We start from the raw sequence: 16,615 nt of genomic DNA on the forward strand, positions 1-16,615 counted from the left end.
CACCGGCCAGCCTGTGCCCACAGGGGAACACCTGGGTTTCAGGACTGGCATGGAGATAATTAGATATTGTGTGGATTGAGAAGGGTTGGGTGTTATGTTAATACAAACTCTTATTTTGATTCTGCAAAATGATAGCATTAAAGGAAATTTCAGTTAAAAAAAAAATAACAAATGCAATGAAAACAAATTTTTTGGTTATGTATGTACTATGATAGTCGTTCCTTCTCTGCAACAAGAGTTGTTCAAAAGACTTCAGTTTTCTCCCACACTCCAAAGACATGCTGGTAGGTTCATTGGCTCCTAAATCGGCCTTAGTATGACCATGCTCAAGATGACTGCCTCACCATCTGCCCCAACAGCAAATAAAACACTGAGTCTCCGTCAGAAAAAGCGCTATAAAAATATAAATCATAAACAAATAGCATAAAAAGTTAGCCCCTTAAACATTCCTAAGCTGAACCATCACCCTCCTAAGAGCTTAGTTACCGCCTCCAATGGTGGGTCAGCCTTAAAGGAAACCTTTTAATTTAAGCTGGTAAAGCATAGAAGCAAATGATTAGGTGAGGTCAGGTGTCGGTGAGGTAAAGGTATCTGCAGTATGCAGATGTAGGGTCATAAGAAAGCTGGAGCTGAAGTATGGGGCCGCCATGTGACTTGGTGTACTGTTGGATGCAGCAGGGAAATTCTTCAGAATCAGGTTGTCAAAGGGCAGAGTAGGGGTGGTCCGTTGTCTGTCGGTGAGGTCAAGGTGTCTGCTGTATGCAGATATTGCGCCATAAGAGAGCTGTAGCTGAGGTCTGGGCCCACCATGTGACACTACAGTGTGGGATGGCGGTGGAGACATTCTCCAGAACCAGGGTTCCAAATGCCACATTTCCATTCTGCAACCCCGCAAGTTTTTTTACTGGTCCTTTTCAGTTCTAAGGTTAGTTTGGTCATTTTAAAGTGAAAACAATCCTAAGCTGAATCATCCCCCCTTGTAAAGTGCTTGCTTGAATATTCATTTAGTAGCTCAGCCGGTAAAAATCCACTATTCTGTAGATTTGGAAGGGACATATTCATACAGCAGGGGCAATATCCATTTCAAATCTATGGAATAAGCTTTGAAGCGAAGAGTAGGTGGGGTCCAGTATCTGTTGGGGAGGTCAAAGTATCTGCCGTATGCAGATATAGGACAAAAGAAAGCTGAGGAATGGGCCCTCTACGTGACACAGTGCACTGTGGGATGAGGCAGGGACATTCTCTAGAATTGGGTTCTCATAAGCCAGAGCAGGGGAGGTCCAGTGTCTGGTGAGGTCAAGATATCTGTGGCATGCAGATGTTGGACCAAAAAAAGCTGTAGCTGAGGTATGGGCCCGCCATGTGACACTGGGTCCAATCACGGGTCAGCCTTAAAGGAAAGGATGGTCAAGCTTAGAAGTGAAGAGTAGGGGAGATCCAGTGTTTCTTGGTGAGGTCAAGGTATCTGCTGTATGCTGATATAGGGCCGTAAAAAAGCTGTAGCTGAGGTATGGGTGTGCTACGTTCCCAAAGGCCAGTTTGTTGATGAGGTCAAGAGATCTGCCCTATACAGATGTTGGACCATAAAAAACTGGCATGGGCCCTCCACATGACACGGGATACTGCGGGGACATTCTCTAGAATTGGGTTCCCAAAGGCCAGAGCAGGGGGAGGCCCGGTGTCTGTTGGTGAGGTCAAGATATTTAACGTATGCAGATGTTGGACCATAAGAAAACTATAGCTGAGGCATGGGCTCTCCACGTGACACAGTGCACTGCGGGATGTGGTGATGACATTCTCCAGAATCGGGGTCCCAAAAGCCACATTTGCATGCTGCTACCCTGCAATTAATTACTGGTTAATTTGGTCATCTTAAAGTGAAAACAATCCTACGCTGAACCATTCTCCTTGTAAGTGCTTGCTTACGTCCTCATTTAGCCGTTCAGCCAGTGAAGATCCACCATTCCATAGACTTGAAAGGGGTGTATCCAAACTGCAGAGATGATATCCAATTCCAAATCTATGAAACGTTCCTGCACAGGATCTTACCAGCAATGATCTGTCTGCATTGCATAGAGAAGCACAGAGATTCAATAATGATGTCACTCGGTCTAAAACAGGTGATAAAATGAAAATGGAAAGGTTTTATTTTTTTTCAAAAATTTGTTAGCATGATGATGTAGACTGAAAGGAGGAACCAGGGCAAGGAAAACATAAGCGGCTTTAACGAAGATTTTTTATTTTTTTTTATGTTCTTGTCCTTTTTATAAGTGTTCTTTAAAATCAAATGCACAGTTGTCCAAGAGTGGTGCATTGTGGGAAGGGGCTAATAATTAATTTATCATCGCTAAGTATCGCCTTTTCAGAGTTCTGCGCAGCAGAGATTTGGATATGTACACAAGAAGTGTAATTTAATGACTTTCTGCAAACAGCAATAAAATATAGAAGGTGCAGGATATATGTATGTATGGCTTCGCTCATTCTCTCGCTCTGACTGTTGTATCTGAAGGCCTGCGTGGTTATTCATCACGAGTGTAATGAGACATTCCCTGCAAAGCGAGGAGGGGGCTTTGCTCTGAAGTGTTGAAAAACGCACAGTATTAGTTGCCTGATGAGCTAAATCTCGTCAATAATGCTCTTTCCATATTTGCGGCTCTTGGTTTGGAAATGCCGATGTCTTGCCTTGATTTTTTTTTCTTTTTTATCCTTTTTAGAAGGGAGAAGTGTGGCAGTTTAAATTTATCATTTGCAGCCTGGCTTAGCTGTAGACAATACGAGGACACAGAGCCGCATTCGCAATAAAAGTGGTCGCTGTACCAAGATGAGAGACTCAAGGCAGACAAAATTTTAGAATGTATTGACATATTTTCTTTTGCATTCACTACTCCAGGCAAATGGCTAAATACATATAAGGCAGCTACAGGCATACCCCACTTATAAGTACACAATGGGACCAGAGCATGTATGTAAAACAAAAATGTACTTTAAGTGAAGCAATCCCTTTTTTCATTTCTCAATGCCATGTACTGCATTGCAATAGACATTTACAGGCATAACTGATTACCTAGGCAAGCTGGCCAACCCCAAAATCAGATATGTTATAGTCCTGGGTCCCCTCTCGGTGCTCCCCAAGTTTTGTGTCCCTGTCACTTGTGGTTTCGGAGCAGTGCCATGTCAAGCTGACCATGATTTGCCATAGACACCAATATTAAAAAAAAAAAACGGAGCAGTGCCATGTCAAGCTGACCAAGATTTGCCATAGACACCTATATAAAAAAAAAAAAAACGGGAGCAGTGCCATGTCAAGCTGACCAAGACTTGCCATAGTCGCCAATGTGTCCATACTCACGAGTGTACGTAAAGTGAGGGTACATAAATCGGGGTATGCCTTTATTTTACCTGCCAAAGGATTTGTATTTTTGTCCATCCGGTTCTGAGATTGCCACAGCTCTGCCTCACACCACATCACCCCCCCCCCCCCCCCCAACCAGTTTTTTTCTCTACTGCAGTTAAAGTGTAAGTAAACCCCAAAACTATTTTCTACTTATGGATGGAGTGAAGAATGATTAGAACTCCCTATCAATTTTTCACTGCTGTCTGGGGCCCCATTAGAGAGATTTATCCTCACTTCCGGTCCCGTTGATGATGGTTTCATCAGACCGGAAATTAAGTTAAATCCGCAACAAGGACACAGACAGAAATAAAAATCTGACAAGGTTTTTAGGCTACCCCTAGCCTGTTAACCTCTTGCCATCCATGCAACGCATACGGGCGGTGGCAGGGAGGGTGAGCTTTAACTCTCTCACACTTCGGACATATGTGCCTATGGGCACAAGCTGAGCATTTGCTCCCAGCACAGTGACAGAGCTGTCTTAGACCACTCTTGATCTCTAGCCGTGACCTGGAGCTGGCAGGAAATGCTCCCAGTCATGTGACCACCAATTACAGTGGTCATGTGATTGGCCAGTCCTTCACTGTTAAAGGGACGCCATGGCTTGGGGGAAGGAGTTAAAGAAAACTATTTTAATTTCTGTCTGTGTTGCTGTTGGAGAGTTACCCTCACTTCCTGTCTGGTAAACGGTTGTCGGCAAGACAGGAAGTGAGGGTAAATCTCTCTAACAAAGCACTGGTTAGTAGCAGTATACCCAGACAGGGAGTTCCAACACTTCCCTACTCTGTCCAACAAAATAAAATTGGTTTGGACATACACTTTAACTTCTTGCTGCCTAGCTCTAGCGTCCCTTTAAAGTGTTACTAAAACCACAACAGTGAAATCAGTCTGTTTATGCAGTAAAGCATGTTTGTTATATTAACTGTGGAACCTAATCATCCACATTGTGTAAAAAAAGGCTGTTTGATCCTGTCTTCTCTAACTCACCTTCTTCCACTGTCCCCAATCCATCTGCTGATAGTACACAGAGCCTTATGGGCACTCTGCACATGCTAAGTTTGTGTGTATTGCTTTTTTTCTTTCTTGGGAGAATGCATGTGATCAGCACAGGGCCAATCAGCTCTGTCCAGAGAGGGGTCCTGCAGCCTCATAGGACAGTCGGAAGAGAATGAAAACTCCTCCTACAAGCTTTAACCAGACACTGATAGAAGTAACATACTGCTGATGAGAAAAGGTGTTTAGCAGTTCCTATTTACTCAAATAAATACATTTCCATGTTCTGTGTACTGTGGGAGACAAGATATAGTGAATGCAGAGTCCTGGGTTTAGTAACACTTTAACTGGGCTATTATGACTGCTCCAGGTCAGTCTACACACAAGTCCCTATGTTGAAGCGCCCGCCCAACTCGCAACTGAAGAAACTTTAATGGAAGAAGTGAATGGCTGCACACTCTATTAGGACCCTTCAAACATCTTTATTGTAGCAAAATAGAGAGAAAAACAATCACAGCACCTGTAATCCAAGGGAGATCTGTTCACGCGTTTCGTGCTGAAAAGCACGTATTCATGACACCTGATCATTGCTAGAGACCTGGAGCTGTCTTTGACAGCTTGGTCATTGTGCTGAGAGCTCGTCTCTCTGCACAAAAAACGTTGGCACCTATGGACACACATGTGCTGTGTGTAGGCATTATAGCCCACCCTCTTTGCTGCTGCACATATGCATTATGTTAGTGCGAGCAGGTTACGTAACATAGATCTTGTCCATCCCCCAGCCTCTGATTGGACAGTGGAAGTAGAAGTAACTGATGAGCTCATCTCTGTCACTTTGCTCTCTCCTCCTATCAACATGTTCTTTGTCAACACATCTAAAGCACAGTTGATTGTCTCTCTATGCTGCATCTTCCTTTCCAAGCAAGGTGGTCTAATTAATTTCATTTTACAGCAGTCCGGAATTGAGACTATGTTCTAGAAGAGCAAAGAAATGGGATTGAGTTGCCCTTTTAAGGAAACCTAATACAATAGTCTCGTTGGCAGAGATGGTGTTGCACTTTGTTCATTCTTATTTGATAGAAAGGCATCATCTGTGCAAAATATATCTCACATCATTTATACATCTCAGTCCTTGCTGACGCTCACCTCTGTCTCCCCCCCCACCCCCTCCGTGGACCTTATGAATATAAAGATGGCTGCTTGATCACAGCCATAGGACCAGCTTTTCCCGCAGCTCGCCTCAGCAATGAAAAAGCAAATACCTCTCTCTTTTTTTTTTTTTTTTTTATCCGCTATTCGGAGCGCAGGTGTCCCAAAAAAAAATCCTGCAGAATCCATTAATTACCCGTTGTGTGGTCAGGCGCAGATCCCGCTCCTCGCCTTCCCCTGGCTGAATTAATGAAGCTAAGTTTGCAAATGAACCATAATTTCAAAGACAAGCGCGTTGTCGGAAGGTCTGGGGATGATGTATGCCTGCTCTTGCTCGTTAGCAGCTGTCTCTTTAATTACTGCAGATGCTAACGAGATGCTAACAGCATATGGTGACAGGGAAGCACTTGCACTTTTGCACCAGAGCAGATCTGGATGTAAAAAAGTGCCGCAGAGATGGCGAAGCTGTCCCAGAACGTGGCGTTAGCTGAGATTCAACAAGCCATTAGGGGTTGTGGGTGCTTTTTTTTAATTTTATTTACAGTTAATTCCTTCTATAAGCCAGCCTTAGATGGACAAAAATCAGATGCAAAAAAACATTAAGACCCATTTCACACTGGGGAGTTTTTCAGGCGCTTTAGTGTTAAAAAAAAGCGCCTGTAAAGCGCTTGAAAGAAGCCTCATCTGCAGTCCCAGTGTGAAAGCCCAAGTGCTTTAAGAGCCCTTTCACAATGTCAGTGCCCGAAAAACGCTCATAAAGCGCCGCTTAGACTAGCAGCTCTTTACCAGCGTTTTTCGAGCGTTATTGGGGCGCTTCTAACCCCTGCTAGTGGCCAAATAAATGGCTAAAAGCGCCCACAAAACGCTGCTGCCAACAGCGCTTTTCAGGCGTTTTACAGGCGCTTCCCATTGATTTCAATGGGAAGGGGCGCTTTAGGAGCGTTGTATTCACTGCTCCAAAAGCACTGCAAAGAAGCTGCTTGCAGGACTTTTTTTAACGCCCTGCCACGGCAGCGCCGCTGTGTGAAGGCACTCAGGATTTTACATTGGGATTGCAGTTGCGGCTTCTTTCAGGCGCTTTACAGGCGCTTTTTTTAAAGCTAAAGCGCCTGAAAAACGCTCAAAAAACGCCCCAGTGTGAAAGGGGTCTAAGGGCATATTAGTTCAAACCCCATCTTGGACAATCCCCTCCCTGGATCATAGTGTACCACGCAAAGATTTACCAGTATGTACACCCACTGCAGACTGTCTGCAAAAGCGCAGAGGAGAGGGGACAGGGACGAGACCTACCTTAACACATCTACCCATGTGCAGGGAGACCGGTCTTGTCTCTGCCCCCTCCTGTATTTTTCTGTAGTCTGTGCTCCCACAGCTCTGCTCAGGCTGTTTATAGCAAGGCGATGAGGTCATGGCTACTTTTACAAGCTAATATCTGGGTATGTGAAGGCATTTGGTGTACACAAAGTTGATTTATATCCAATGTCTAATAAAGGTTTGGCTTTTTTTTTTTTTTTTGTAATGACAAACATGTTATACTTACCTGCTCTGTGTAGTGGTTTTGCACAGAGCAGCCCCAACCCTCCTCTTCTCAGGTCGCCTGCTAGCGCTCTGCGCTTCCCCCCCCCCCCCCCTCCAACAGTGCCCCCAGTAGCAATCCACTCGCTATGGGGGCACTCGTGCATGCTCAAAATAGAGAAAAAGCTGCGCAAATTAAACAAAAATTAACCAAAGAATATTAGTGATGAATCAACCTGGTGCCAAGACATAAAAGTGTATATAACAATATGGGACCAAAACTCAGTAAAAATTTGATAATCCAAGTTAAGAGTGAGTAGAAATCCTTGATAAACACCCCACATGATCGTGCATGCTCACTCCCAAGCCCTGCTCTATGCGTCCATAAGAGACATGGAGCTGGGGCCCGGCCCCGTTCCCTGTTCTCTCCTCATTGGCTCACTGGCTGTGATTGACAGCAGTGGGAGCCAATGAGCAGAGGAAGTCTGGGACAGCCGAGGCTCTCGTGCACATCGCTGGATCAAGACGGGGCTCAGGTAAGTATTAGGAGGCTTGTGAGGGGAAGCAGCACACACACCTTCAGCCTTTACAACTACTTTAATGAATTTATTTAAAAGACATTTTTGTCTATCTACAGACTAAGTGTCACCATGTTATTTTTTCCTTGACTTGTATTTTGCTTATGTCAATGTTGATCATGCCACTGTTATGTTTTCAATTCATTCAATAAAGGAATTATAAAAAAAAATACATTTTTGGTGCTCAGAGTTCAGTTTTAGAACCATGTGGTTCATGGGCAACACTCATATTTCTTGTGATTCTTGTATAAAATGGTACAGCTACATAGTACTTGAAATATTTGAATGCATGTGTAACAAGCAAATACAAATCAATATTTCTGGCTGATAAAGGTCTGCAAAAAAACTCAACATGCTGGTTATTTCTCCTATCATATCATATATATTATTTAGTTCATTTTGTGTAATTGTACTTGTAATTTCCCAGCTTGTAACGCACAATGTCCCCTCTCTGGTCCTACACAGGAGTGCGCTGGAGAACCACTCTTCATGCTGTACTGCGCCATAAAGCAGCAGATGGAGAAAGGGCCCATTGATGCCATCACAGGAGAAGCTCGATATTCCCTGAGTGAGGATAAGCTCATCCGCCAACAGATCGACTACAAGATGCTGGTCAGTACATCAGAGAGCAATATCTGTTCGCTATTAAACCTCATTTTCACTGACTCAAGCAGTGTGCATGTTGTGCGTTTTGCTGAGGATGCTTTGTGTGGCGGGAGCAGGTCTGTCCAGCTCTAGTCTTCCTTGTCTACTCATGGCCCAGCAAAAGGATTTGTGGAGAAGATGGTGAAACGGCTGGATGTTTTGGAGCAGACTTGTAGGTAAGGCTTCAGCTGGACAGCTCTGGGCTAAGCCGATAAGGGAGACCTCTCTGCTCTTCTGAACCCTCCCATTTCTACCAGCAAGGTAAGAGTCCAGCTCCATCCAGGACTGATATTTCAGGCTGGTGGCTTCTAGATTCTCCGAGATGACTCCAATGGTTTGGTTTCTCCACAGTGGTTTGTGTCTCCTCCACCTTCCACAAGGCCATGATGTAGATGTCTCTGTGTCTTTTACATAATATTCTTCATTATGGGAATTTGGTTAGAGAAGTGTAACTCCATCAGTTGTTTTAGTGAACACGGCTACAGTATTATTGGGTAAGAAGTGCCATAAAGTCAAGGCTTTCAGTTGTTTATAATCTAAAAATTGAAGCCCTTGCATGCCAGACATCCAATGCATTTGGTAGGATTTAGGGTTCTGTTTTTCAGGGTTCTGCTCTTCAGGGCTCTAGGATTCAGCTTGACTGACGTGCAGCCATGGGTCAAAGCCTCAAGAATGTTAGCCTCTAAGATTCAAGGCACAAACCCACATATGTGACTCAATTCCAACCAGCCAAATCCCACAGCCATGAAGGATGAAGGTGACTTTAGAAACGCATTGGATTTTTACACGTTCTTGTAATTAAAGTAAAACATTGAAACCCGACAGCAATAGATTGGTAATCCAGCAATGAGAGAGTATTACACCCATTAAACACTTGTGGGAGGGGCAGAGACACAAACTTTGGCTCTGAATCTCTTAGAGATACCAAATTCCAGACCGTGATTTCACCTTACCAGTACTCAAATATCTGTGTTGTATGGAGTTGTTCTTCAAACAAGTATACTGTCTCGTATTTAATCTGATTTGCCTAGCATAGCCCACATCACGCTACATTGCCACTCGCTATTCAACAGAGTCGCTTTTTTTTTCATTGGAAATTTTTCTCTTTCTCTCCCCCCTGTCCCCTCTCTCCTTTTTTTGTTTTTCTGTGTTTCTCACTAAACCGGCTCACCCTTTAATGGATTGAAGAATCTTTGCGATGGCGGGCTGAGCGATGAATCATGGTGCCGCTCGCCTCAAGTAAGTTTTGGTCCCAGCTTTATGCTCTGTGGCTGGATCCTTCAATCCATTTCAGCTTTGACTGTGGTGGAAGCGAGAGGAGTTTCCTCTTTCTTCTGCCGTTCAACCAATCCCAGCACACCCCATTGCAGAGCTATCCTATAGCTTAATGAGACTGTCATTTTGCCATGAATATGCGAAAGTGACAGGTTCTCTTGTAAGAATAACCCCCCATCCACTGATTCTCACCTCCCCTGTTCTTCCCTACTGCTATGTTCATCCATCAGAGTTACAAGTCCAAACACTGTGTAAGCTCCATGTCTGAGCTTACACAGTGTTAATGCGCCCCTCCCCTTCTTTGTGTAAGAGTGTTCAAGCCTACCAATTGGCCTCTCAGACCTGAGCACTGCATCCATTGAGAAGGTTGTTTCTCCTCCATGCTTAGAAGCACTGGGTATTTGCCAATGGCTGCAACAAAGCACAGGGGAGTGCATCAAGTGGTTTGGGGAGTTGTTCTTAAAAACCTTTTTGAAGGGCCTGTGCTTCTGAAACTGATGTTTTAAATATAGCTGTGTATCAGTAGGCTAAACCCTGATGCAAGTGGTCTCTTCAAGAGTTCTTGAGAGAGATACACTTACAGCCAAAAGTTTGTTATTCCCACCAAATGATGGAGTTCAGGTGTTTCCAGGGAAGGGTACTGCTAATTCTACAACATATTTTAGAAAATTGGGAGATTTCAACTTTAACAGCTTGGGAAAGCTCTTCTGTTACAGCATGAGTATGCCCCTGTATACAAAGACAACGCCATAAAGACATGGTTTGACCAGTTTGGGGTTATTGAACTTGAGAAACCTGCACAGAGTCTTGACCTTGACGCAGCAGAACACCATTGGGATGAAATGCCAATTGTGAGCCAGGTCTTTTCATCCAACATCAGTACCAAATTCTCTTTTGGCTGAATGGGCACAAATTCCCACAGACACACCCAAATCATGTATAGATACTCCCTAAAAGAATGGAGGCTGTTAAAGCCACTAAGGTGGGTGGTGGGGTGCAACTCTGTATTAATGTCCATGGTTTTAAAATGGGATATCCAAAAAAACTCATATAGTTGTGATGGTCAAGTCTCTGCACCCTTTTGCCTGTAATAGTGCATTAGAAGAGGGTGGGTGATCCAACCACAAAATCTGGCTTCCATGCAAAACTAAAATGTATTTACCTTTTTTTAAGTGCAAAGATTATTAACCTCTTCTACAGCACGGACTTCTAGTTCTGGGAGGGGGTCCATGCACATCGCCCCAGAACCCCACCGTGCGGCCCCTGGGGTGCGTATCCGGCACTCTCTGTGATTGCTGTATCCTCTAGACACAGCTGGTCACAGTTTGCCGTAAATGACCAATCGCATCAGCCCTTTGCCATGTGATCAGCTGTGTCCAATCACAGCTGGTCACATGTAAACAGACTTGTCGGTTATGGGCTGTTCTTTCCTTGCAGGCTGTGTTTGAGGAAAGGAGAGCCGATCATCAGCAAGACTATCGGTATATTGCTTACACTGATCAGTTCCCTGATTATCAGTGCACATTAGTGAAGAAAAATTACTTATTTGCAAATTTTTATAACCGAAACTAAAAAAACATGTATTTTTCCAAATTTTCGGTCTTTTTTCATTTGTTTAGCAATAAATTTTAAAAAACAGTGGCGATTAAATGCCACCATAAGTGATCACTATCTGTCTCCAAAAAAATGATAAAAATTTCATATGAATACAGAGTTGCATGACTGCACAATCGTCCTTCAAAGTGCAACACCACTGAAAGCTGAACTTTGGCCTGGGCAGGAAAGGGGGTGAAAGTGCCCTGTATTGAAAAGGTTAATTACTGTATATTATATTTTAAGGTGCTAACACTCCTTAATAACTAGTAAGACTCCCTGCATTGCAAAAGATGCTTTATGGTTGGCTGTGTTAAGTGGCTCCCCTTTGCACAGTCCTCTTTGCTCTATTAAATAAGCCCAAAATTTTTCATCCATATTCAGAGAATTTGAAAAAGTCGGACAGGTTCCAGATGGAGCGGATCTGAGACAAATGGCACAACTCTGCACAGAACAGCGTGGACAAAATATGCTGCTTGTCTTAAATAAACTTACTCCATCTGTACATCTAATTAATTCAGCGGGTTTATTATAGCCCTAAACACTTTTTTTTTTTTTTTCTCCCACCGACTGGCAGTGTCTGAATAGTGATCTGTATATGTCGATCTGAAAGAACAACTGTGTGTGTTGCCCACCACAGCCAATCAGCATGGCTCTTCTTGATTAATTAATAAAGCCCATTGTATCCCTAGAATTACATTGAACTAAAAAAAATAAAAAAAGGCCCAATTAGCAAACCTTTAAAGCATGTGTATTTTTATACCCACTTTATGTATCTAGGCAAGTAAGGCATGGCTTCAGTGACATTTTTCCTTTCACATATTTTCTTTAGGGTCTTCAAAGACCCTACCTGCTCAAATTTCCATCTATTTAAGCCAACAATAGACCATAGGCTCTGGAAGTACACTATATGGCCATTGTTTAGGTATACATGACCATCACACTTGTTGGGCATCCCATTCCCTAACCATGGGTATTAATATAAAGTTGATCACCTTTGCATCCATAACAGCCTCCACTCTTCCAGGAAGATTTTGGAGTGTCTGGGAATTTTTGCCCCATTTGTGTGGTACTGCTGATGGATGGGAAGACCTGGCTTGCAAACAGAGTTTCCAATTCATCCCAAAGGTGTTCAGTAGAGTTGAGGCCAGGGCTCTGTGCAAGATATTAGAGTTCCTCCACACAAAATTGGTCGCTGATCTGCCACACCGAACACTATAGGAACAAAAGGTTGTGGAGACTTGACCGTCACACCTATATGAGCTTGTTAGGCATCACATTTTAAAATTATGGGCATTAATATTCATTTGCTCCTTTCCTCCAAGCTAAACGAGCATTTGTGTCCTGTACTGATGTCAGATGAGAAGACCTAGCTCACAACCTGTTATCCAATTTATCTCAAACCCATTTAGTACTGTTGAAGTCGGGGCTCTGTGCAAGATATTAGAGTTCTTCCATACCAAACTGGTCACTGGTCTTCAACCCCAAACGCTATAAGGCAGGGGTCTCAAACTGGCGGCCCTCCAGCTGTTTTGAAACTACAAGTCCCATCATGCCTCTGCCTGTGGGAGTCATGCTTGTAACTGTCAGTCTTGCAATGCCTCATGGGACTTGTAGTTTCTCAACAGCTGGAGGGCCGCAAGTTTGAGACCCCTGCTATAAGGGCATAAGGTAGTAGAGACTTGACCATCACACATATATGAGCTTGCTAGTCACCCCCTTTCAAAACCATGGGCATTGGTATGGGGTTGGCCCCTTCCTGCAAGCCAAAAGAACATTTGTGAGGTTATGTATTGATGTTGGTTTAGACAACCCGGCTCAGTCCGTTTTCAAATTTATCGCAAAGGCATTCAGTAATGTTGAGGTCAGGGCTCCGTGCAGGACAGTTGAGTTACTCCATGCCAAACTAGTCAAACCATGTCTTTACAGAGTTGGTTTCATGCACAAAGGAACAGAAAAAGGCCTTTATCAAGCTAACCACAACATTAAAAGTGCACAATTGTCTAAAATGTCTTTGTATGGTGTAGCATTGACAGTACACTTCACTGGAAACACCTGAACGCCATCATTTGGAATGGTGTCCACTTACTTTTGGCCACTTCAGTGGTTGTGATGGTCAGGTGTCCCCAAATAATTGCCATTATAGTGTAATAACTAAAGGCAAATAAAGTATCTCAGAATCTAATGCTTATGAGGCATATTTGCACAATTTGCTGGCAGAGATCAACTGAGATGGGTTAAAATGAAGCTGGGGATGTCTTCTTTCTCCAGTTTGCCAACAAATATCTTTCATGAGGAGTTCCCTTTCTCTACACATGCTTCCTGACGCTGCACTAAATGCATGTCCTGCATAGAAATCTTCATCTTATTGCTCTGAGCATTAAATCAGCCCACTATGAATATAATGTTTCTTTTTATTAGGAAGGAGCACTTATCCTGTAAATTGAAAATGTCCCCAATAAATAAAAAAAAAAGTTTGCCGTGCAGTTCAGTACATTTGTAACATATTACGCCTGTCAGTGTCCGGGTTTATTTAATAATGTAATGGTAAATTCTGCGTGCCGCTATTTTAAATCATCATCTACAGTGTCCGCCGCTCCTGACTCTGTACAGTTCTGTGCTGTCGGGGATATATATAAAACCGCTAATTTTCTACTGCCAGTTGCTTGGCAGCAACAGCATGAATGTAAAGCATAAAAAGCCACTGTTACCTGGTGTCAGTTTTTTTTTTTTTTTTTTTTTTCTACAACATTGTCATCTTGATTCATATATGGCCGCTTTGCTTTAAAGAGGACCCATCGCTTGTATACTTTTTTTTATTTTTTTTTTTAGGTTATAACTTTTTTTAATATAGTCTATTTGCCATAAATGGCTATTTATAGATTTGCTTCATTGCATAAAACACTTGACTCTTAGCCGAAAGTCTGACCTATGGGAGTTGATTTACTAAAATTGGAGAGTTCAAAAAAAAAAAAACTTCACTTCAGCTTCCAGGTTTTATTTTAAAAGCTTAATTAGGCAAGCTGAAGTTAGAAGTTGATTGTCTACAACGCAGAGCTGCACCGGATTTCTCTAGTTTTGGTAAATCATACCCATGGTGTCCATTTCAGGACATATCTCCTACAGGCCTGCCTTTACATGACTTTAGTTTGTAACTCTTGTAAAACCTTTCCAGCAAATCCAGTTCTTCAATTCCTCCCCTGCCTGACATATTTAGGAGAATAGGCAGGAAATGATAATAGGGTATGTAGATAGCATTTCTGCTTTTAAAGCTGGCCCCTCCACTCCCCCTTTTCCTGACATAATTTAGGAAAAGAGGCAGAAAATTATCATAGGTTTTGTAGTTGGGATCTTGGCTATCAAAATTTGGCTGGTCCATTCCTCCCATTTCTGACATAATTAGAATAGACAGAAGTTATCATTGGATATGTAGATGAGATCTACAATATCAAAGCCAGTTCCTTCACTCCTCCTGTGCCTTGGAGAAGAGACAAAAATTGTGTGTAGCCTGGGATCTCTGATATCAAAGCAAGCTCCTCCATGCCTTCAGTTCCTGACATGAATTATGGTTCTTCTCCAAAAATATCATTGGTGTGTAGCTAGGGTTTTTGCTGTCAATGCCAGCTCCTCCACTCCCCCTCTCTTTCTAAGATAGTTTAGGAAAAGAGGCATAAAATTATCTTGGGTTATGTAGTTGGGATCTCGGCTATCAAATTCAGGTCAATCATTCCTCACCTTCCTGACATAATATAGTGGAAGAGGCAAAAAATTGTAAAAAAAAAATCTGCTATCAAAGTAATTTCCTCCACTCCTCCCCTGCCTTGGAGAAGAGGCAAAAATTGTATGTAGCTAGGATCTCCAATATCAAATCTAGTTCCTCCAATCCTTCCCTGCCTTAGAAAACAGGCAAAAATTGTATCTAGCTGGGATCTGCAATATCAAAGCTAGTTCCTCCAATCCTTCCCTGCCTTGGAAAAGAGGCAAAAATTGTATCTAGCTGGGATCTCCAATATCAAAACCAGCTCCTCCAATCCTTCAGTTCCTGACGTAATTCATCCCTCTTCTCCAAAATGATCATAGGACAGGTAGCTGGGATTTCTGGTGTCAAAGCCAGCTCCTCCACTTCCCCCTTTTTTTCTGAGATAATGTAGGAAAAGAGGTTCATAGGTTATGTAGTTGGAATCTCGAATATCAAGTTCAGATCCACCATTTCCCCCATTCCTGGCATAATATAGTAGAAGAAGCAGTAAATTGTATGTAGCTGGGAATTCCTCTTATAGGGTATGTGGGTGGGACCTCGATCAAAACCGACTTCGCCACTGCTCACCTTCTTGACATCATTTAGAAGAGGAAGCTGAAATGTATGATCAGATATATTGCTGGCATCTCTGCTATCAAAGCCAGCTCCTCCACTCCCTCTTTTTTCAAGATAATTTAGGAAAAGAGGCAGAAAATTGTCATGGATTATGTAGTTGGGATCACAGCTATCGAGTTCAGGTCCACCATTCCTCCCCTTCCTGGCATAATATTTACTGTAGTATAAGAGGCAGAAAATTGGATGTAGCTGGGATCTCAACGATCAAAGTCTGCTCCTTCTCTCCTTCAGTTCCTCACACAATTTATGCCTCTTCTCCAAAATGATCATATGTTATGAAGGCGGAACCTCAAAATCAGCTTTCACTTGTTCCCATAATTTAGGAGAGGAGACGTAAATTCTGATGGGGTATATTGCTAGGATCTCTTCTATCAAAGCCAGATCCTTCACACCTTCCCTCCATAACATAACTTAATTCAGCAGGAGGGACAATATTTGTGACTGGATAAAGGTTTGAGGTATGAAGGTGACGATTTTGCTGGAGGGAGTGACATAAGGAAGATAAATGCAGAACACTAAGGAACCTGTTAGAACAGAAACATTAGGAGGTGCCTTTATTGACATTTATTGAGCCAGGATGCATTATCAAGGGCTGTCATCTTTATCCTTACTGTGCTATTTCAGGGCACGTCATGTGCATATGCTTGTTCCAGGTCAGCAGCCTACTAAGGCAAGGATAAGGATCACTGCCCCATAGGACACACACTTCCGGCAATGGCAGCTCCCACATTTTTGGCCCGTCAGTTGGAGTAATAGCCTAGATTGGACACCAAAGAGCCAGACTTTTGATTCAGATCAAGTTGTAAAAGTGGCCATATTTGTGAAGTACATTCAAAAATGTATAGCTTGCTTCAGACTTACTCAAGCGATTGGTTCTTTTTCACTTCGAATTAATCTGTATTATAAAAAAAAAGTACATTGGTTGTTAGGTAATCCCCCCCCCCCCCATATGCATCTTGTGTCCACATTCTGTGGATCCCTCTTGCTGCATGCCTTTCAGGGATATCAGGAAAGCCTGCTCCTGTTTTTAGAAGCTTGAGAAATGCTACGGGGGTGACGGCATGGCAGCAAGTTTAATGAGCATCGGCAGCGCCAGTCTGT

General features: G+C 42.9%; 1 protein-coding gene across 1 annotated transcript in view; it reads left to right on the top strand.

The window, feature by feature from the left end:
* PLXNA1 (plexin A1) overlaps positions 1-16,615 on the top strand; it is a gene marked incomplete in the record, with an annotated part of 497,669 nt that overhangs the window by 451,076 nt on the left and 29,978 nt on the right. The window contains 2 exon segments of the mRNA XM_077451741.1: positions 8,092-8,238; positions 9,460-9,510. Of these exon segments, the coding sequence (XP_077307867.1) occupies positions 8,092-8,238; positions 9,460-9,510 (198 nt within the window).

The sequence above is a fragment of the Lithobates pipiens genome, unplaced genomic scaffold (assembly GCF_037356315.1).
Source record: "Lithobates pipiens isolate NorthernLeopardFrog02 unplaced genomic scaffold, aLitPip1_a1.2 Scaffold_23, whole genome shotgun sequence".
Taxonomy (NCBI): domain Eukaryota; kingdom Metazoa; phylum Chordata; class Amphibia; order Anura; family Ranidae; genus Lithobates; species Lithobates pipiens.